At 41.5% G+C, this 21,539-nt stretch overlaps 1 protein-coding gene and 1 long non-coding RNA gene across 5 annotated transcripts in view; one reads left to right on the top strand and one right to left on the bottom strand.

The window, feature by feature from the left end:
- RUNX1T1 (RUNX1 partner transcriptional co-repressor 1) overlaps window positions 1–10,413 on the bottom strand; it is a 114,265-nt gene extending 103,852 nt beyond the window's left edge. For 2 of the 4 annotated variants that reach the window (XM_054651566.2, XM_054654778.2), the window contains exon 1: window positions 10,147–10,413. Coding sequence is in view for 1 of the 4 variants with exons in the window: in XM_054654778.2 (XP_054510753.1) it covers window positions 10,147–10,174 (28 nt within the window). In the remaining 3 variants the exon portion in view is untranslated. Of the gene's footprint in view, window positions 1–2,913; window positions 3,059–8,490; window positions 8,510–10,146 lie in introns of those variants that run through there. The other 2 variants (XM_054628852.2, XM_077188061.1) reach the window with 2 other exon arrangements.
- Window positions 8,651–19,827, top strand: LOC129118363 (uncharacterized). The gene is made up of 4 exons (XR_013184690.1): window positions 8,651–8,927; window positions 9,590–9,813; window positions 10,412–11,479; window positions 17,646–19,827. It is a non-coding gene; the product is annotated as an uncharacterized LOC129118363 (long non-coding RNA).
- Window positions 19,828–21,539: the final 1,712 nt, after the last annotated feature.

Below are 21,539 nucleotides of genomic sequence, written 5' to 3'. Positions count from 1 at the left end.
ATATCATTTTCCATTAGGTTATTGTCGGGGGGTTTTGTTGGCGTTTTTGTTCTTTTTTAATTAAAAAGCAACAGTGTTATGTTCTCCAGAGATGCTTATGATAGAAAATGTATGCTCTACTAATACTATGCTTTCCAAGTCATAGAACTCACTTGGATTAGCAGCTCCACAACCATGATTATTTTTGTATATATGCATTCAAATAGACTCCATCATTTCATTTACCATGGAAAAACTTACACCAAAATCCCCATTAACTAAAATATCCTTGATGAGCCCAAACTTAAGATTTGCCGGTATATCAGGAATGAAACAAGCCAAAGAATGTTGTGTCATATACTGAACATCCTTTACATTGCTCAAGGTCCTCAGTAGTAAGTAAAGCTGTATTGCTGCAAAGGGGAAACAGCCACATGTCATTTTAAGATACAATCATAGTTTATTAATAAAATTATTTTAAAAGTACGAGTTAAATCCTTTTATCAACATAGTGGCATTCAGCTATCCAGTGTCATTTTTCCAGTTCAAATAGATATGGTCCTAATTGCATAATGCCATTTTATCTGCTGAAGATAAAAGTGCCAATAAACAAAAATGCACATTAGGCAGGAGATTTTTCAGAATAGATTTTTTTTTCAAATAACCCACTTGCATTAACAAAAGATTGCAATGGCTTCCAAATTATAGGGTGTTATTTTTAGTGGAAGTAGTTCAATATTCATATTGGAGCAGATGTAGCAGTTTAACAAAACAGCTCTTCAAATCCTGCACAAATTGAAAACAGGAAAACTGATTGCATTTTCTCTTATCACTTTCCTTTTCTGAATTGACACTTTTGGCCTTCTGAAAATTTACACATGGCTTTCATCTCAACAGCACCTGCTGATCAAACAGAAACCTAACATTTTCAGGAAAATGGTATAAAGGACTAGTTTTCTTTTTACCATCTTAAAGGGCATCGGCAGTCCACTTGATGGCAACAATTGCTGAGTAGATGGCACACAAAATACATTTTATATTTTCAGTCCACTTACTTTTAAAAATTAGTTAAATCGTAACAGCTCTTCTGTATTTGCTCTTTGTCTGCTTTAAATTAATTTCAGTCTCTATCTCTGCGTTAGCCTGATGGGTTTCATTCTACAGTCAGCTAGATTTTAAAGATGATGTGAAAGCCTCTGAAATAATAAACACATTGCATGCTCTGCAGACAGGGGTCTTCTTTATAAACGCATTTATATGCAATCATATAAACTGATATATACAATTATGCATTCATGTGCACATATTGCACAGACATTTCTTTTTATGGTGCTTATAGCAAGGAAAAATGTGTGTGTGTGTATATATATAGATATACATATATGCATGTATGTTTCATTCCGCTATAGTCTCACTGCATTGAATTCTCTGAGCACTGTTGTTTGAACATGTTGAGGGGAGAGAAATTCAAAGGGCATTTATTTATTTCAAAGTTGTTCTTTGTTTCCTTTGCAGTCTTCAGATTGGGAGAAGGTCTAGCAGATGCTCTAGAACTTGAGCATCAAGACTGGGTTGAGATGCTGCCATTGGTGAACATGGCAAGCATGCAAACAGCACAACCAGAAATCCTTGGGCTCCTGCAAAAGTTAAAGGTATCAAGTCATGTATATAAAAAATGACACATAAGTACCTTGTTATCCCATCTGCTTCTGTGCCTGTAAATTCTGAAGCTCAGCAGCAGGTAACAAGGACCATCTTCCTTTGTACATAATTCTAGGTGTAATTAAAGATACTCCTGAAACCTGCTATGTGTCAGCTTCTTAACGGATAGAGCCCTCACCCCCCTGAAGTACTCTGCTGCCATCCATTACAATTCTGCTTCAGTGATAAGGTAACCTGAAGGCAGAGATGACATACAGTAATATATGTGCCACTCCAGACAGTTGGTTCATGAATTTCAGTGTTTCATCATGCTCACTGAGGCAATCGCAAACTTGAAATGTCAATATGTTCAGTCAATGGAAGTAAAATAATGGGGCTCTATTGTCTTACCCTATCGATCTGCTGCTGTCAACAAGAATACATGCCCCCCTGGCTTTAAACAAATTTTAATTAGGCTTTTAGTTACTAGATCATATCTATATATCTATCTGTGCAAACACTTGACAAAGTGAAACGGCAGTATAAATATTTCAAACTTTTAAATATAAAGGTAATTGTTTAATGTTGCTTTAAGATATGACCACTGATAAAGCCGTTTGCTAAAGCAGCGTGCGTGCACGCACTGAGCGTGCAATTCATTTCAATCTGGAAGAGAACTTAAAAAGACCACCAGAAGTCCATCTGAAACAACAAAAAAGAAAGAGCAAAGAAGCCACTTTTCCTGAAGCCCGGTGTCATCCTCTCTGTGGTGATTCTGGAAGTTAGGAGCCTTCACTGAAACCCCCCAAGGTGTGAGCTAGTGGGTGCCCGGGCGTGACAGGCCGGGGCTGTCACATCCCCTCGGCACCGCTGCCACCCCAGGCCGGGGCTCCTTCACCCCGTCCCGCCAGACACCCAGACACGGCACTCTCTGCTCCTCTGGGCTGTGTTTAAAGTGGTGTCCCTCAGTCACCACCTTCCTTCGGCGGTCACCTCCTCCCTCCCCGCGGGCAGCCCGGGAGGCGAGCCCCTCTCCGCTCCCCGGGGGCGGGGGTAGGCAGCACAACAAAAGGCAGATCCCGTCTCCCCGCCGGCTAATCTCTGCCCGTAAATCCCCCGCCCGCTCCGGGGGAAGATAATAAGTGGTTATATCTTCACTTCTCCCCGCGCCTATCGACTTGCGCAGCGCCGAGGGAGCCGGAGCGGGCCGGGCCGGGCCGGGCGCTGTGAGGCGGCGAGGGGTGTCCCCCCGCCCGCCTCTCCGCCTCTCCCGCCCGCGGGTGGAGATTTTACCTTCCGGCGGCGGGAGGGACGAGGAGGCGCCGGCGCGGCCCGAGCTTTGTGCGCCTCACGCGCCTCGCGGCTTATCTGCGGCGCAGGGACGGAGCATCGCGGCTCCGCGGCCCCGCCGGCGCGGGGGGGGCGGCACGGCGGCGTGCATCGGGGCGATTACGGTATCAGCGCGGCCCAGATGGCGGCTGGAGGATGTGCAAGGCAGCGGGGCCGGGAGCGGGGCTGGAGCCGGCCCGGGGTCCCCGGGGAGGCCGCGCCCGGCACGAGGAGAGGCGCCACCTCCGCGCCGCCCACCGGGGGAGAAGGCGGCGGTGCCCAGGTCTGCGTGTGCCTGCCCTCTGGCCGGCGTCCGAGCCGGCTCCGGCCCTGGAAGTTGCCCAACACCTCTCCGGGATAAGGACCCTGCCAGGAGTGGCGCAGCGCTGGTTCCCCAAGGCTCCTCTGCCGGAGGTCGCCGCCACCCCCACTAAGGCGATCGTCCCTGTGAGTGCCTCCAGCCCGGCTCTCCTTTCACAGGCCATACCTACTGCTGCAGCCCGGCTCCCCCCTCACAGACCATACCTACATCCCGCACGGAGCACGGCGGCCGCTGGCCCAGTACAGCCACAGAGTGTACCCGCTCCCAGTTTGGCCAAGCTCCTACCTAATCCAGCCTGCTCATTGTCACGGTTGGCATAAGGGCCTGAACACAGCACTGCTGCTACAAAGTGGTGGCATCATTCACCAGAGGATGAGCGATAAAGAGTAGATCCCTATACTTCACAAGTCAGGTTCTGTGAAAACTGAGGGGCTATTTTGCTGGGATCCATCAAAGAGCACAGGGTTAGCACGAGGCATGGAAAGGGCAGCAAAGCAGCCTATCTGCCTAGCATAAGCACAGCCAGCCAGCAGAATAGCTATGCCAGCACCAGGCACTCTATGTGCTCGGGTTTTAAAATTTCTAAAATGTTTCTCCCTGGGAATCAACACCTATTTGTTAGGAAACACATCTCCATTGCAGTCGGCCAAGGAGTAACCGCGAAGGAGGGAGGAGGACAATGACAGCACGCTGAAGTGAGACTGGCATTGTTCAGTGCAAAACTCCTTCCAAAATCACTTGTCCAAGATAGCAGTTTATTCCACAAGAAAAGGAATAAAGGGAATTTGACGCATAATACAAAGTGAAAACCAGAACCTAGATGGGGGAAGGGCATGTGTGTGAAAATCATGTCACCGCAATGAATGTCAGATAAAAAAGGGGTCTGTCACAAATCCTCCACTAATCCAATAATGTGAAAACCTCTTGGTATCACTGAGACATAGCACAAGGGGTTTTTTTATTATTTTTCATAAACCACTCTATATGTTTAGCCTTGGAAAGACCTATCACAAAACCAGGACCTTGATTTTTCAGTGAAGGCAAACTGATGTTCACATGTCAAATTTACTATGCATTCCTCAGCCAGTATTTTTACCCTGAAGAAGAGCCACTTCTCCCTCAACTTCCTCCAGTTGTCAGTTGCGTGACAACCATATTTAGAGGTAATCAGACAGGTCATATTACAAAAGTTAGTCAACTTGTTTGAAACCTTAGCTTCTAAACTCAATGGCATGTTCTACGCATTTCTAAAGAAAAGTGACTTATTAATTAATTCACCCTGCAAGGTAATACAGATTTCTTTCTGCATATGTTATTTCAAACTATTACACACAAATGAGAGACTGCTCTTTTTTGGTATTTCTGTTACAGAGCTTTTCCTTGAAATACATACATATCATGCTATGATTTAGGAACTAATTTAGGATCTGTCAGATTCTCATCTTGCAGAGCCACCATGTGCATCTTATGTCTATGTTGACCATACTTTTATTGCTCAAATCACAAAATTCTAAAAAAAAAAAACTAATCCAGGGTTCTTCCTAATGTTAACAGTTTGCTATGAAAACACATTTAAAATAAAACAATGTGCATTAATAAAATAAATACAATCAGAATACAAATGTGTAACAGAAGTGGCGTTCCATAAGCACAGCTGTCTCAAAGTCCAAGCTGCAGGCTAGAAATCTTAATTTCAACTGACTCTCTTGTAATAATGGGTTACCTTCCTCTAAAGCGGAAAGTCCATCTGCCCCAGGCAGATAAGTTTTGAAGCATTAAAATAGATAAAAATCTAACATTTTCTTTCTTGCATTGAATATGTGAATTCTAGTGTGCTATAATGTGAGAATTCCAACATATGACTATTACGGCATAATATCTCATAGCTCAGCTTGTCATTACCTCACTTGTAATTCTTATGTTAATTATGTTCATAATTACTATAAACAGATGTGGTAGAAATTCGTGTGACCTTTTACTTCAGAATGCATTTCTCACTCTTTCCACTTTTTTTTAATAATGTAGGATATAACAGAGGAAACTATTTCTGACACACTCCGCATATATGTGTGTACATATTTAACATGAAACCATTTCTGCCTCATATTTCAGGCAAAGGACCACCTACATGCCAGTACATTGACATGAAAGTGATGATAACTGAAAAGTCTACCCTGAAACATACCCCTAAATAACTGTGCCTACAGTGAACCTTTTTGATTAAGCCCAGCTAGAGACATCACTGAAGCCTAGGACTTAAATGGAGCAGTGCATTTTTATTCAGGACCTTTGTTAATGCAGCAGTATCCTGCTTTACAACTACAAGTACATAACAGCCATACAGCAATTTATTTTACTCACAGACAAACCATCACTGTCTGTACACAAAACACATTTACAATAAAATCACCATGGATTTCATTAAGAGAAAGGCTACTCGAATTTCATTTCTTTGGACCTAATCTATAATTAGTGCGGACAGACAGGTGCAAACCCTTCTCCTCTACAGATGGCTACTGGAAATGGTGCAAAATAGCTCCTTCTGTTTAAACAACACACAGATAACCTGCTCTGCTCTTATCACTTACAATTACCTCCATTATACTGAACTAATGTTTACTTTAATAAAATGTCCACTGTTGTCTAAACGTTATTTGGAAACTTTCATATCAATGGCAGAAAAAAATGAAGATGGAAGTCAATGTCTTGCAGATGAAAATTTGGAGGGGAGGAAATAAAAAAAAGCTTTTAAAGAACAGGATAGAGCAGACTTTGATTTTATGTCTGCTGTTCATTTTTCTTTATCCACAAAACCACACAGTCTGCTACTTCCTGATGTATGTGTGTTCCTCTGCTACCATATATTAAACTAATAAAGTTTATAGTATGAATAGGACAACTGCATTTTAAAAGCAGGTCTTTAAAAAGGAACATCTATGTGGAAAACCAAGACCCATTGCCTTAAAAGTTCAGCTTTTAAACCAACTGTTTTAGATCTCTGATGTGAAACATCATGAAGACAATGTAACCTGGAAGCCAATGTTTTAAAGATTTACATTCTCATTACTTATACTAAATTCAGTGTCAGTTTCAACTTTTTTAATGTTATAGGTTGTTTTAAAGGCTGTATGAAAAAGAGCAGGCTGCTACTACCTACATGGATCAAGGGTTTTTTATGTATTCAGATTAAAACAATTTCTTTTCACATTTCTTTAGCCAAGCCATGAGAAATGGCCCCTTCAGAACACCAAATTCATGTTTTATTTCAGCTATTAAGTCTTCTTGATCTCTGCATGACAAGTTTCTGCAGAACAAAGAACAAGACCTTCTCCTCCACCCCTCAATCTCAAAAGTCTGAAGCTCCTGCAATAGCAACATACTGATATCCTTATTCAATTAGCTAAAGATTTAACAGTAATGGACTGTGGCAAGTGGATTTGAAAGTTGAAAATGACAATTGCAAGCCCTTTCTCCCATCACCCCCAGTGCAAACACTGCAGATGCCTATTTCACCCAAAGCGTCTGGCAGTGAGGAGTTTGCAGTCTGCACAGTACCTCAGTGAGGCGAGCTTCACATTCAACGCCTGTCGTCTGAAGTTCGTTTCAGAGAAGTGAGAAACAGGATTTGACAGGGAAGAATGTCCTGAACTGACTATCCACTGACCAGCACTCCAGGTGGAGCTATTTTTCTCCCCCATTATTTCAAAAACAATACTCCCAGTATAAAACTCCATGTGCGCGCAGGCATACATAGTGTTAAGCGTACACAGATGAGAGATACCGTGTGATGTTTTACTGGTCCATTATTTAGGCACGAAACAAGTTAACTTTAAGGTGGTCAAAAATGGTAGAAGGCAGTGTTTTACTTAAAAAGATTTTGGAAACTATTTAAAAGCTCAAAGCCTTTGAAGAAAAACAACTTGTGCAGCAGTTGCCAGGAAGCAGTGACCTAACACTGCTGTCTGCATTCCATTACAAACAGAATGGTTCTTGTCTCCCTGCAGCATGCTCATGGCTCAAGAACACAGCCGCTCACCCTTCTGCAAGCACAGGACAGAAAGAAGTCCTGCTATCATCTCTTGTACCCCTTGCCTGGCTCCAGCTTCCCAGAGGCACGAACGGATTCAAGAGTCTGTTGGATTTTTGGTGGAGTTTGGTGTTTTCTTGCACTGATACACGATTGAGCTTCTCATGACAGCAAAGGAAAATGACTCATTAATTGAAAATAGTAGCAATTTTACTGAAGGTTCAGGTATGGTGAAACTGACCTTAAGAAAGTTATCAATTATCAAACATAGTTATTGTAAGTTCCTAATTGAAAACCTTTACAGCAAATCTGCAGTGAATCTCACACCTAAACAAAGCCTTTGCCAACTTCATATTTTCACAGACTGTACAGTTATGAATGAGCCATACTCATGTCTTTTCCTATTATCTTCCTATTGAAGGGGAGCCACAGAAACACCTAGTGCTAAAACCAGAATGCATAAACAAGATGGAGTAACTTTTTTACCATTCAGCCGAGCTGAAGGAAATTCCCTGATCATATTGAATTTCCTAAGGAAATCAGCCCAGAATAAACTGAATGAGGTTTTCAGACTTCCCATGGAAAGGTCAAGCATCAGCTTTAACAACCATTAGAAACCAGTTTCAATCCTCTCTGCTATCCAGATTCACTAAGCCGTTAACAGAAAAGCTGAAGAGAAAACCTGGACAATAGAATTCAGCTCTAAAAACATCTTTCACATCTTGCCTCAAACTGCAGTTAACAAAGTTGCTTATTTAAACTTTCCATTGCATCTTGTCAGGATGCAGAAACTGAGACGGAAATGTAAGGCTTCAAGGGTGTAGTTAAATAAATTATACTCACCCTTAGCCCTAACATATTGTGTTTACAAATACAATAATTATGTTTCTAGTTACATGTCAATGGAAGATATTTTCTAAGTCCTTCAAAAAGCATGCAAGCATTACTGTAAGTAGGAAATAAGTCAAAACAGATTAGTAGACCAAAAATGGGGAGGGGAAAAAAAAATCCTGCTTTGGTCAGCAACTCGGACCACCATCAGGGGATAAATCAATTTGCAGCAGCTGTGGACAGCCATTTAAGTCTGGGGCCTGAACAGATTAATTAGGAGAAGCGATGTTAAAAGTTAAAGGGGTCAGCGTTACATTAAGCACAGGAGTACTTGCTGGAGCAAACGCTTGGCTGTACATACCAAGACTCACAAGACATTCTTCTAGTTAGCCAGGGCTACGCCAGTAGCCAAGCGTTTGGCACTTGCTGCTTTTCCAGAGACAGCCGGCAGCTCCTGCAGGCTGATTTTAAGAGGCATGTAGCGTTCTCGCCCAGCCCTTGCCGCGCCGTGCTGTGCCCTCACCGCGCTCAGCATTGCCCGCACAGGCGGGCGCGCAGCCGTGCACAGCGCGCCTTGGGGCCGCACTGGCAAGCGAAGGCAGGCGCTTCCCGCCCGCCTGCGATTGTCAGTGGAAAACTTAGGCAGCTCTTTCGGTCAGGCTTGCTGCCGCGGACTCAGCAGATCGCAGCCCTCTCCCGAGCTGTCTGCGGGGCGGGAGCTGCCGGCTCCCGGGTGTCACGGCCGGGCGGCTGCGAGAGACAGATCCTCTTCGTGCCGTGATTTAGGGCACGGCAGAGGTAGGAGGGGGTGGCGGGCAGAGCCTGCTGTGGATCGGAAGATGGAGGGCTGCTTTCCCAAAGAAACCCGAGCGGCTTCGAGGCATCTGTTCCCCAGAGCGGCGATGCCGGAGAGCCCCCGGCTGCGGTCGGGCAGGGCGGTCCCGCCGCGCCCGGCTCCGGCTGCAACCTGGGGGGCAGGAGGGGGAGGCTGCTTCGACTCCCCATACCCTCACCCTCCCTCCTTTAAACTTATCAGTGAACTGAAGGAAGCAACATTTTAGCCCCTGGTTGGAGCAAGAACGATTTAAGAGCTGGGTCCGATTAGTTACTTTCGGTTTCTCTCTAATATCTAAGGGAGCAGAGTACAAGAACGACAGCTAGTTCGCTATAAATTAACTCTGAAACGGAGTCACGAGTGCTCCTGCTAGGGTGGCAAAATCCTTTCCTGCACTAAGCCAAATTTCTCAACTTTGGCACTAACAAAAGGACTCGAACTCCGCAAAAGTCAAAGGCTTGTCTAAATGGCCGGGAATATGGTTTTCATCTTTCCAATCTCCCTTATCAATGGTCTGTTGCAAATTTATGGAATCGAACCCTTCAGCACAGCCAGAGGAGATGACACAGTTACATTGTATGGCAGTTTTGGAAATGCAATCCCCAACGTTATCCTGTCGTTTTAGGGAACAAGCTATTTGCATGACCGCGGTACAGCTAAAGGAGACGTGCACCGCCTAAAATATTTCTTTCAAAATAGTCCGAAAAGATGTTCTCAGTGCTGCACAAACCTATGATTGCAGTGAAACAACAAGCGAAACAAAACAATCCCTGCAGAAATATTTCAGCTACTCCAACTCACACTGGCCACCACTAGAGCCTGGAGAGAGGGGAGGCAGGAAAGAAAAAGGCAAGTCCTAAATCCAGACAGAAATCTGACGCTTTGTTATAATATATGCCTGGGAGGGTTATTTTCTGCCAAAACTGGGTTATTTGGTTTCCGAGCTTTTGAGCAGTATCCGGGGTGCTAGTTTGTAAGCCGGGGACAGAGCGTGTAAGGCTGCATGCAGCGCTAACCTGGCCCGGGCACAGCAGCAGCCCCGGTCCGCCTGGGTTAGTTACAGCCACGGGAGCCCCTCAGAGCCCGGGGAGCCCTGCGGGAGAGGAGAAAGGGAGAGAAAAGGGGCTCGGGCTCCCCCCGCCCCGGCGCGCCCTGCCCAGCCCTGCCCGCGCCCGTACTCACACTGCAGAGGACCGGAGATGCCCACCATTCGCCACGGGCTGCGAGCTGCAAATAAAAGTTCCCGTCCTGCTCGGGGGAGAGACGGCAGCCCAGGCTGCTGGAGGGGCGAGGGGGTGGGAAAGGGGAGAGCAGCGCCGCGCGGCTTCCCTTCCCAGTCCAGATGATCCACGTCCACAAAAGTCAAAACGAGCTGAGGAGAAACTCCAGCTGCTTGCTCTGCCCCCCCCCACCACCCTCTCTCGCTCTTTTTTTTTTTTTTTTAAAGGAGGATCAGCTCGAGAGAGACTACTGGTTCCACGGGAAAGGACAAGAACCAAAAATAAAGCAAAGTCTCCAAGTCGAGATAGTTAATGCCCAGGTCCTTCTCCTTGCTGCTGCTGCCGCCGCCGCCGCCTCAGACAAACGTGATGTGGAGCGCAGGGAGCGGCCGCTGTCAGTGGCGGGGTCTCTGCCTGTCCCCGAGCAGCCGACGCATAGCTGAGCCTGCGGCGAGCCCGAGCCGAGCCGGGGTGCGGTGCCGCGCGGTGCCGAGCCGAGCCCGCCGCCCGAGGCTGCGCCGCCGCCGCTCCGCTGCGCCCGGCTCCCGCTAGCAGGCAGCGCGCGAGGCAGGCAGCATACTGCCGGCAGCCGGGCCGGCCCCGCTACCCAGGTGCAGGGGGGGAGGGCTTAAAGCAGTGGGAGGTGATAGAGGTAGGAGACATCTGTGTCGTGAAGAGGTTAGTGGGGGTCAAGTATATGTTAACAATAGGCGAGCGTGGTCCCTCTCGGGCAGCCTGCCTACTCTTTCTTTCTTTCGCTCGCTTTTACTGGGTGGACATCTAACTTGCTCCCTAATGATGCCTCCCCGGCTTTAAGAGTCCAGACTGCCCTGCAGTAACCCAAGACAAACACTTTCTCTAGCCATCTGGAGAGCTCCTGGCTGCTCTGCCTGTGTCTCATCACTGTGTGAAGAGACAGCAGTGCTAGAAATCAAGCCACTCTCAGATCTACTCTCTAATCCCCTTCTGTTAGCTGATTTCCAGTCAGACTGTTTGCTTTTGCATTAGATAATAGCCTTAGAGAAAACAATTATCATTTTCTTTTTCCCTTTGTTTTTTCCTCTTTCTAAAGTACAGTATCAAGGAAGGCCTCCCTCTCTTATTTTAAAAGAAATTTATATTCTTTCATGGCTTGAAGAACCCAGATGCAATTTCACACTTTCCTGGAAGGGGATTCTGGATTCTTCTGAAAGCAGCGACACGATCACAACTGCAGTGAAAATTAATTACTATCATCTACAATTAATAGAAGCATGCCACCGTTTGACTTCGTGTTTCGTTACATAATCATTTCGGTAGGCATCCATATATTTTCCGATTCATCAGTTATTCCCTTCTACGTGTTGCAGAGAATATTATTGTCAGTCACGCAATCTACAGCAAACTGGTATCTCTGCTATCATGTTGTCACTATATAAAGAAGGCGTCTCCACAAAAAAAAAAAAAAAAAAAAAAAAAAAGAAAAAAAAAAGAAAAAAACTTACATTTGCTTCAGAGTAAAAAAGTGCATGTTTTTTTTCAGATTACAGATAATGGATTGGAACTGTCAGAAATGCTGGAACATTTAGCTTCATTTTTTCCAATGTCAGATGTTAAGTAAAAGAGTGAGCATGGAATAGAACTTCTAATCAAGCTGCCTTCTTTATTCCTGTACATACACGTACACACACGCACGCACACACACATACACTATAGGCCTGATCTTGCAAATTTACTAATACTTAATTTTAAACACATAAATAGACCTATTGAATGCAAAGTAGCATTCTGTGTGTTTATTATAAAGGCATACACATTTCCAAAAGGAGGGAAGAAGCATTTTTATGTATATTTATCTGCATATTTATAACAGTATTTGCCTCTCTTGCTGGCTTTGAAATTTTGGTTGATTTTGAAAATATGTTTTAAATATATTTTATTATCTGGACAAAGGTACCTTTTCTGCAAACATTTCAAGATATAGAGCTTTAATGAACTGGTCAGTATCTTGTAATACATGGTCAAATTTACATTGGAGTAAATTCAGCTCTACAGATCATAAATCAGGACATGTTTTGGTCTACTGTGATTTCAATTTACAAAGATGGTGATCAGCCACAAGTCTGGCATTGATTTCTAATTTAAAAACTATCTGTTTTACAGAGGTCTATTTCAAAGCCAAAATAATGGGAGAATCTTTTTAAAAGTATCTTCAGATATTTAAGAATATCTGAAGATACTTTTAAAAATAATTTAAAGATTATTTTAAAATAGTCTAAAGATAGCAAATTTTACAAGCCTCCTTTTGTCTTCAGCAGATTTAGAAACTTCAGTTTGAAAATCTTTGTGGCATGATACTTTCATTCCAATTGTTCTATGTGTAAGGTGAAAAAAAAAGAGATTTGCCAGTGGTCTCAGATCATGTTTTGATGAAGTGTCACAGACTGAACACTGACTCCTAATTCTCAGTTTACAGCTTTAACAAAAACGCTACAATGCTTCCTCTTTAGTGTGTACATTCACTCCAGAAGATCAATCAACTTTCTAGGCATTACTGTTCAAATTAGTGGACAAGCATCAGCTTAGATTTAGAAACTCTGGAAAATCTAATCTGAACTGTTAGCAATTTAATATCCATGAAGTTTATAGACTTCTGTGGTCTCATTTTCTAATGAGAAAAGTACAGAAATCACCTATTAAACTCCCAGCCCTGGCTCATCTTATATGACATTTCCCACTGTTCCCAGTAAGGACAAAACCTTCTCAGATAATGGAGTGTAGTAGAGAGCATTAAATGCCAACTACTTTGTGGTGACTATATTTTTCTTAGACATGCTGGAAGAATTGACATGATTTCTAAATAACAAAAGATTGTAACCATTGAGTCTTATCATTATATTGCAAAGCTGATGATTGAAGCCTGGCTTATTGCAAACTTCTGTTATCCATACCTTTTTCTTTTCTCTATTTATTTCCCAGAGAAAGTAGATGTGGGTTTTGTGTGAAAAAGGAAAAATAAACACGCTCTTTGGAAGATGAATTCTTGTTTCAGGAAGGAAAAAAAAATGCAGCCTCACAGTAGACCTCACAAATACTTGGTAACTTTACACCCTGCAGATTTTTTCTGCAGACTGTAGATGCCATGTCTGATTTGACATATGAAGGATTTACACTGTGTATCACTGTGTGACATTGTGTGAGAGAAAGGCTGGTTAAAGTATAGTTGCACATGGAAGTCAGAAATATCCTGTTAGGCTGTCCAAATCTGACTATATTTTGATTGTACAGAGACGGATCAAATGTTCAGAGCTGAAACATGTCTCAGTCTTTACTGTGAATAATTATACTATGGGCAGTCATCTGCACTGAAATTCTTGGAAGAGAACTTAAATATCAACTCACCTCATTGCTGTTTAAAAATAGAGACAAGTATGTCCCTCTTAATTGTCACTGCCTTGCAGCTCAGAGTGTTACATATTGTCACATGTTCCCATCCAGAGCTCATGCTCCTCGAACACTTTCCCAGTCAAACTGCAGACTTTAGGTCCATTCTTGTTTTTTCAGCGATGTTTCTCTATAAATGTGTCTTCCACTTCCAAAAAGCTTGCTTTTACAATCCATGAAGTGCACAGGGATCTCGCTGTTTGCTTCTGCTGAAGCTGGATTAGGCCTTGGCATCCGGATCAGGGCTGTAGGTAGCTACCACAGCATTCACTGGAGAAGCTCTCATTTGGTGGAGTGACGCAGTAAATATTCATGTAAGACTAAACAGTCAGATAGAATGCTAAGCTGGATCATTGACAGCTTTAACTCACAAACCTTTGCCTTAATCATATCTTTTCAATTTTCCCTCTAATTTGCAAGTATATTTTACATATTCGTGTGGGCTACACTTCATTTTCCCCTCGGTCTGTTTGCACACATTTTGTAGGTTGTGCACTGCAGAGGATTGCAGCGGGATGGAGTCTGCTGCAGGATTACACCAATGTTGCATACACTTTCTTCAGAAAATCATTTTCAGTTTATTTGGGAGTGCAGGCTAAATCCTGCTTTGACCCCTGCAGAGAAAAGCAGCAAAGACATAAAGAAGTGCTGTGTTGCAGAAATGCTGCCCCCTCTCCGGGGCTTGGCAAGGGCTGGGACAGGTGACCCACAAGTTGCTGGGTGCACTTTGCAGCTCCACGTGTGTGGAAAACGCACTCCAGTACTAGCACTTGATAACGTGAGCAGAAAATATGCATTAGCAGGATAGATCCCCACCCTTTAGTATGCAAAGCATGTCCACTAGGTGATGTACATGCTGCAAGAGCTGACATATTACCTGCCTTTCTTTCTGTGCACACTATTGTTTACCCTTTGGTAGCGAGGAAAATGTATTAAGTTCTTTCCAAATTAAAAAAAAAAAAAAAAAAAAGACAGGCTATCTGCTTTCAGGAGGTTATAAACTCCATTGATATACATTTTGACATCTTTTCCTTTTCTAATGGGATAGATTTTAGCTCTGCTTCATGTATATTTATTCAGGATATTCCTTAATTAAATTATATGCTAAGGATACTTTTCGCGTTCTTGTTTGCCTTTTGGCATCATTAGGAGTCCTAAAACCGCTTTAATTTTGCAGCATTCTGAAACACTTTGCTGAAGAATATATGCACAGTGACAGAAAAAGGGGAGCTGGGTTATTTTGGAAAGATCACATAAACAAAAATAATATATTGGCAGTCATTTGTGGGAATGCCAGCTTTGTCACTCATTTTCAGTGAAATATGGCTTCCTATTAAAACCCAGATCTTTTCAAGAAAAAAATTCTGCTGGTTAAATAAAGCATACCAAGCAAAAAGAGAGAAAAATTATTTGAAAAGTTTCTGTTTTGCAGAAGCAAACAGCTTATCTTGTCTGAATCCATTGTCTTTTACTTATGCAAATAAATAGGTATTGAATATTCATCACATTAATATTTAAATGTATTTTAAAATAAAAAATATTTCTCTTTAGTGCTGAAATATTTTTGTCTGTGCTGAAACCAAGAGAATAGATAGTGCTGAAATAATACAGTGTTAGTACTTCTTCTATAACAAACACGAAAACACCAAAATGGAAATAACAAATTTGTTTTTCATCAGTGTCGAAGTGCAGGAAACATTTTGCTGTTGGGGTTCCTGGAAGCAATAAGTGCTGTATTAACTGCCACGCAGCACACACACACACTTGCACACGGGATCCCTCGCCTAACAAGGGGAAACCGTTGCCCTAACACACACGCATACAGTTCCTTAACTTCCCACCTGCCGGGCAGCCACCTGCAATAAACAAGAGTGATCTAATATCAGACAGTAATAAAATCAGCAGCCATGAAGCCGTTTACCTAAACACCACTAGAAGTCCCTCGAAAGTTGAGCTGCTGGCTGAGGGACCCTTTCCTCCAAGGTGGAGGGGAGACCTCGTTTAGGACAACCTCTGAAGGCCAGCACAATCCCTTTTTAAATATACCTACTGTTCAACTAGAGACAGCGACCATCTGTAATGGACATAATGGTGCACAGCTACTATGAGGTAATGGATCCAAGGTGCATGATCTGTTCCAGGTTTCCTTTTGTGTATACATATCCCCTCAGTGCTACATCTCCTAAAAAGTACAGTGACATTTTGTATATGGAAGGCTAACAACATAACTCTCTTATCTTTTTCACTGACATGTTGACAGTACATTATTCCACTTACGTACATACTTAAATTGGGAATAAAACTGCATTTCCCTGCCAGGTGTAACTAACCAATATACCAATTGTGCTCCTGTATTGAAAATCTGTCTCGTTCAGATATCATAAAGAGAGGTGAAGTCCTCTCTTGGTATATCAGATCTCCATGTCTCCAGCAGTAAATAAAAACAAACTGGTCTAAGCTGGGAACTCTATTAATATCATGACCTCAGTATGATGTAACTGAAACCACATTTTCCACATCCCCCTAACCACTGTTTATATTTGCATCAAACTAAGTTAAACAAAGGTAGGATTTAAAACTGCTGTCTTGAAAAAAGAAAGGAAAATTCTCCTCTTGAAGATGACTTTTATTGTAGTGATTGCTTTAAAATCCATGTGTCTCCATAACCTGAGATACTCCTCACAGAAGTCCAGAAATACTCTACAAGCCACCTAGATATGTTGGTATTCTAGTTCCCTTTACATTGTATTGTGTCTGTACTCATATGTTTTAACTGTTCATATGTGAATCAAAAGCTTGCTCAAATATAGTTCTTCCATGGCTGTGTTAGAATTCACAAGACAACAATTAAAAAATCAAGTACTAAGGAGGATGTAGTTCACCACTTAAGCTGAAAAATACATCTGAACATAAAGTAGATATTTTATTTTTAAAAGAAAGCCTAACAATCAAGTACCATAGTGAACGAAGATGGCATTTCAATGTTTCAAACTGCTGTGAAAAAAAACTCAGCTAGATAATTGAGTCTGATATTACTGCATTTGTTGGACTCTATTTAAAGCCTGGTTTATTTTTAGAAAGAAACTGATGAAATCTGGTTGTCTCAGGAATTGTTATTTGCAGATCAATAGCAACTTAAAATGTTGTCTCATATGCACATCATTACAGGGAAGATGCTTTGATACATCAGTCACTTATTATATCTCCTTTCAGACAAACTGGAAAAGTAGAAGTAATGAAAAAATTATGTCTTACAGAAGAGAGAAGTATTTTTTCCCCTTTCACTGGCAAAAGCCTTCTTTTTGAAAACTTTTAAAGATGCAAGTTAAGAGGACATAGGAAGTAAATAAACCATAACACAGAAATATCCAGAAAGAACAAAGCACAGTATGAGACACGCTATTTATAGAAAAAAGAGGAAATAAACATAACACTTTTAACACTACACAGTGCAATGTGCAAAATTACATTTTAAAGGGAAAGTAGCAATGCGACTGTCTAAGAAAATCCACAACTTGTATAGTTAAAGAGATAAATTCAGCCACCTTAAGTTGAATTCTGGTGTATGCTCCATCAGTTTGCTGGAGCTTTTCTTGAAATTAGGTGCTGTTGCATGTGTCAAAACCTTATGTGACGTGCCATAATAATTTATGGCCCGTCTGCAGAAACAACCTGAGTCTGTCTCACTGAAATAACTGACATATTTGGCCACTGATTTCTTAGGAAAGGAGCTGAACTAGAACACTCACAAACCTTATTACTAAAAATGCTATTCTTTTCAAGTAATGGGGTTTTTTAGCTCAAATTTATTTTTTTTTACATAATTACTTTCCTTTTAACAATGGGCAAAAAAAGTAAAAATAAGCGTATTGTATTTGATAGTTGTGTGCTACATAACAGAAACCAGGTAAGTCAAATTTAGAAGGCATCTTGAAAAATTTCAAAAGTAGAAACTAGAAACTGTCTGCAATACATAAACATTTAAAATATTGAAAGGAGTACTTTCCCTGGTTTGACTTGTGTTTTTTTCTCTGCCAGCAGTGACACAGGTTATAAACTGTGTCTCTAAATCATCCAAGAAACCCAAGAAACTGTGACTTCAGAGCGGCTTTCACCACCTGCAAGATGTGGTGCTGAAAAAGGTCCAGCTTACAGCAGCCCCAGCCACTTTCCAAGCATCTGAACAAGAAAATAAGCCTTTTGAGAAGTCTCATGTCAGAAATAAGTATTTCTGATTAAATATCTTCATTTCTGATATCACTGTGGTGTCGTTGAGTTTGGGGAAGGGTTTGGCTCACTGTGAGAAGGTGAATAAGTATTTCCTTCTTCTCACAGTGAGTAATTATTCAAACTTTACTTAATAAATGCCTGTTTCTCTTTGTAACATTTTTTGCCAGGAAGCTTTCCAGTTTTGTTTCTCTTCTTGTGTAGTTTTGAGGAAGCAGTGTACATCTCCCCAAGCCCCTCCTTTACTTTCTCAATCCATAAACAATCTTCTAGTGAAGTTTGCTACATGACAGCAAATTGCAGTTCCTGATGAATTGTAGGCTTCAGTGATTTCAACATGAAGCCAGTTTCTTTCTTTTCTGTGACTTCTCTGAAATTGATTCCTTCAGATTTCCCATTTCAAAGCTAGAGATTTCTGTTTATTCAATTTAGCATTCTTCAACAAAATTATTTCCTTAGTGATATGACTGTCTCTTGATCAGATTTCAGAGGTCAGTAACAGACAGTGAAAAAAACAGGAAGTCTAAAATACTTGTCCATTCAGATATATCAGAACAAGGTTTCCTAATGAGCTTGCATAAACTTTGGGATTTGTTCCAATCATTAAAGAAGAAATTTTGAGGATTCCTAGAGTTAACATCTGTTCATCTGAAGACCTTTAAGCAGAGCCATATAAAATGGCAGGTTTTCATCACATTGGTTGTTGTGTATTGGGGGTTATTCCACATCACAAAAGCTATTGAATTAGGCCTCACAGGCTTTGTATATTTCACACAGTATCTAGCTCACACATATATATATATATACACACATATATATACACACACATATATATACACATACATACATATATAAATATATATGTGTATGATATATATGATCATATATATGTATATAAACTTTTCAGTGTTTTACTTCTGTGTGGAATGAGTGAGAAGCAAGATAGCCACACATCTTAAAATAAAAAAAAAAAACAGAAAGAAAAGTAAAACAAGAATCTTCAAGCAACCAACCAGACATTTTTCTATTTCAGATGCTGCTTTTGCTATTCTTTCCTAAAGTCTCCCATTAAATGCTGCATATGAGATTTCTCTGATTTTTTTTTCCATAGGTATCATGAAACTTCTGATTTTATCCCCAAGGTTTTGGAACTAGTTACTTAGAACTCTTGTATCTATATACTGCTCTTCAACTGAGTAAATATCAGGGTCGCTCATGTTTCTTTTGTAATAACTTCACTTCTAAAGGGCAAACAACAATTCTTAGAAAAGAGATACAGGAAACCTGAAGAGTTGTTAATTATGAGCAAGTAGTCTTAGACTTTGTCTGTCTCTGCCTGCTGAAGCCATGGATGGTCACTGATAAATGCCTGAGCTAGCAGGGTTAGATCACTGAAATCTGTGTAGCAATAGTGCAAAAACCATGTGTGGTTAGTTTAACCCATCTGGTTTCTGCAGTGATGCCAGTGCATCAAAAGGACACCAACTTACACTTTGGCTTTGATGGCCACTTCTACTGACAAGAGTGATCTCCATAAGTTTCCAGATGAGCTTAATGTGAACAGATTTTACAGTAGGGGAATTTGTCAGTATTTCAAATGTGTGAATGATCTCTACAGTCTAAAGAGCACCCTATTAATAAAATGGGAACCATGGGGCTATCACTAGACATTATCAAGACCAAGAACATGCTATATCATTCTTTTTGCGCCCATATGGTTGCCCAATATTCTCTCTCTATTGGATTGTGCTTGGTTTTGGCATCTGAAAGCTATCTGGAACAATAAGCTACAGGTTTCCAATCATGTCCATGTAATTGGAGTAGCACCATACCAAGACCATAGTTGCTGGCATCTGCTGAAACAGCTGTAGACTGAGAAATATCATAAAATGCCAGAACTGGGAATGTAGTCAATAGAGCCTTTAAACTCTCAAAAGCACACTCCTGTTCTTTATCCTGTTTATTTTCAGTGTCTGTTCTAAGCAGTTAATAAAAAAGATTGGCCTTTTAAATGAGAGTTTAAGTATGAATTTGCTTCAAATTTTATCATGTTGAAGAACCACATCAGTTCTGATATATTTTTATATGGTGGTATTTCAAATATAGTATTGATTTTTTTTCTACTTCCATTTTATTTCATGTCTGTCACATATCCTGACTGCCATAGCCTGTATTTCCTGCTGGTTTAGTCCAGCAGCTTACATGACCTTCACAACTGGTGTTTACTTTAATGTTGCAATGTTTCTCAAACTCCTGATAACTATTACTATAAATATATACTCCCTTTGGGGCTCATAGGAAGTCTTTTGGAATAATTCTGATATATCTGTCATGCCAGTCTGATGATCAAAGCTGTGTTTCTGAATGATGTCACTGTTTCAGCATTGTCATGATGAAGTAGACCTTGTCTGAGTTTCTACCTGCATCTTGTAAGATTTTTGGCATATGGTTGATTGTGAATCAGATCTTCTTGCTGACAAGAAAAGAGTAATAAAAGACATTTTAAGTCTCCTTCTGTGGTATTTTCACCACAATTGATGTCAAAAAAGAAAGAGTTGAGGTTTGAGCTCTAATCTGTAGCTCATCCTAAAATGATTTCTTTTAAAATGTGGAAAATACTACTTTACGCAATACTTGGCATGAGATAAACATATACCACTTCCATTGGGTTAAACAACTTTCTCCTGAATGTGACAGATTTCACCAAAGTGGCATTGTCTCCTCTGTTCACTGTGCAAAACCTCTTTGAAAGATTTACCTATAGTGGCATTTTTAGACATCATCATCAGAATAGGATCTTTGCCGGGATAACTGCAGCAGGTGTTGATTCAGTATGTGGTATGTCTCCATCCAACAAGGCTTTTGACCACTACCGTGGGATTCTTCAGTTTAGCCTTAGATATTTAGACTTATATAGAAAGAAAAATCAAACAAAAAAGCTAAGAGAGATGATTTATTTTTCATTGCTCTTAATGAAGACAAAAGGAATACTTTCCAGGTTGCTTCCACATTTCTCCTGGGCTAAGCTGTAAACAATTTCAAATTGCTCATATCCCAGACCTGTCTCACCTTTCTGCTGCTTAAAGCCAAAGAGTCCGACTGAAACTCTCAAGACCAGCCTGATCCCTCATCACCAAAGCAAAGTGGAAACTACAGTCACTGTCCTCAGGGAAGTCAAGGCAAGGAAACCAAAACTGGGCTTGGTAGCACTGGCTTCTTTATATTTCATCTGCCTAGCTGTCCTCAGTTACTTCATACTGGTGACTGAGTTTTCTAATCCACAGTAAAGATAAAGACAACTTAAAATAAGGAGATGCCTGAGAGTGTCCAATCCTTCTGCACATTTGCATGTGAGAGCTGTCATTTTCCTTCATCTGTGTGGATACACTGTCACCTTGGGATCTCTGGTTTGTGTATGTGCTGGTTCTTCCCATTTCCTTGATGAGGGGTGATCAAGCCTTCCTTCCTTCCTTCCTTCCTTCCTTCCTTCCTTCCTTCCTTCCTTCCTTCCTTCCTTCCTTCCTTCCTTCCTTCCTTCCTTCCTTCCTTCCTTCCTTCCTTCCTTCCTTCCTTCCTTCCTTCCTTCCTTCCTTCCTTCCTTCCTTCCTTCCTTCCTTCCTTCCTTCCTTCCTTCCTTCCTTCCTTCCTTCCTTCCTTCCTTCCTTCCTTCCCCCCTCCATCCCTCTCTTTCTCTCACAGATGCTT

Source organism: Agelaius phoeniceus, chromosome 1 (genome assembly GCF_051311805.1).
Source record: "Agelaius phoeniceus isolate bAgePho1 chromosome 1, bAgePho1.hap1, whole genome shotgun sequence".
Taxonomy (NCBI): Eukaryota; Metazoa; Chordata; class Aves; order Passeriformes; family Icteridae; genus Agelaius; species Agelaius phoeniceus.
This window is presented reverse-complemented; position numbering and strand designations above follow the sequence as displayed.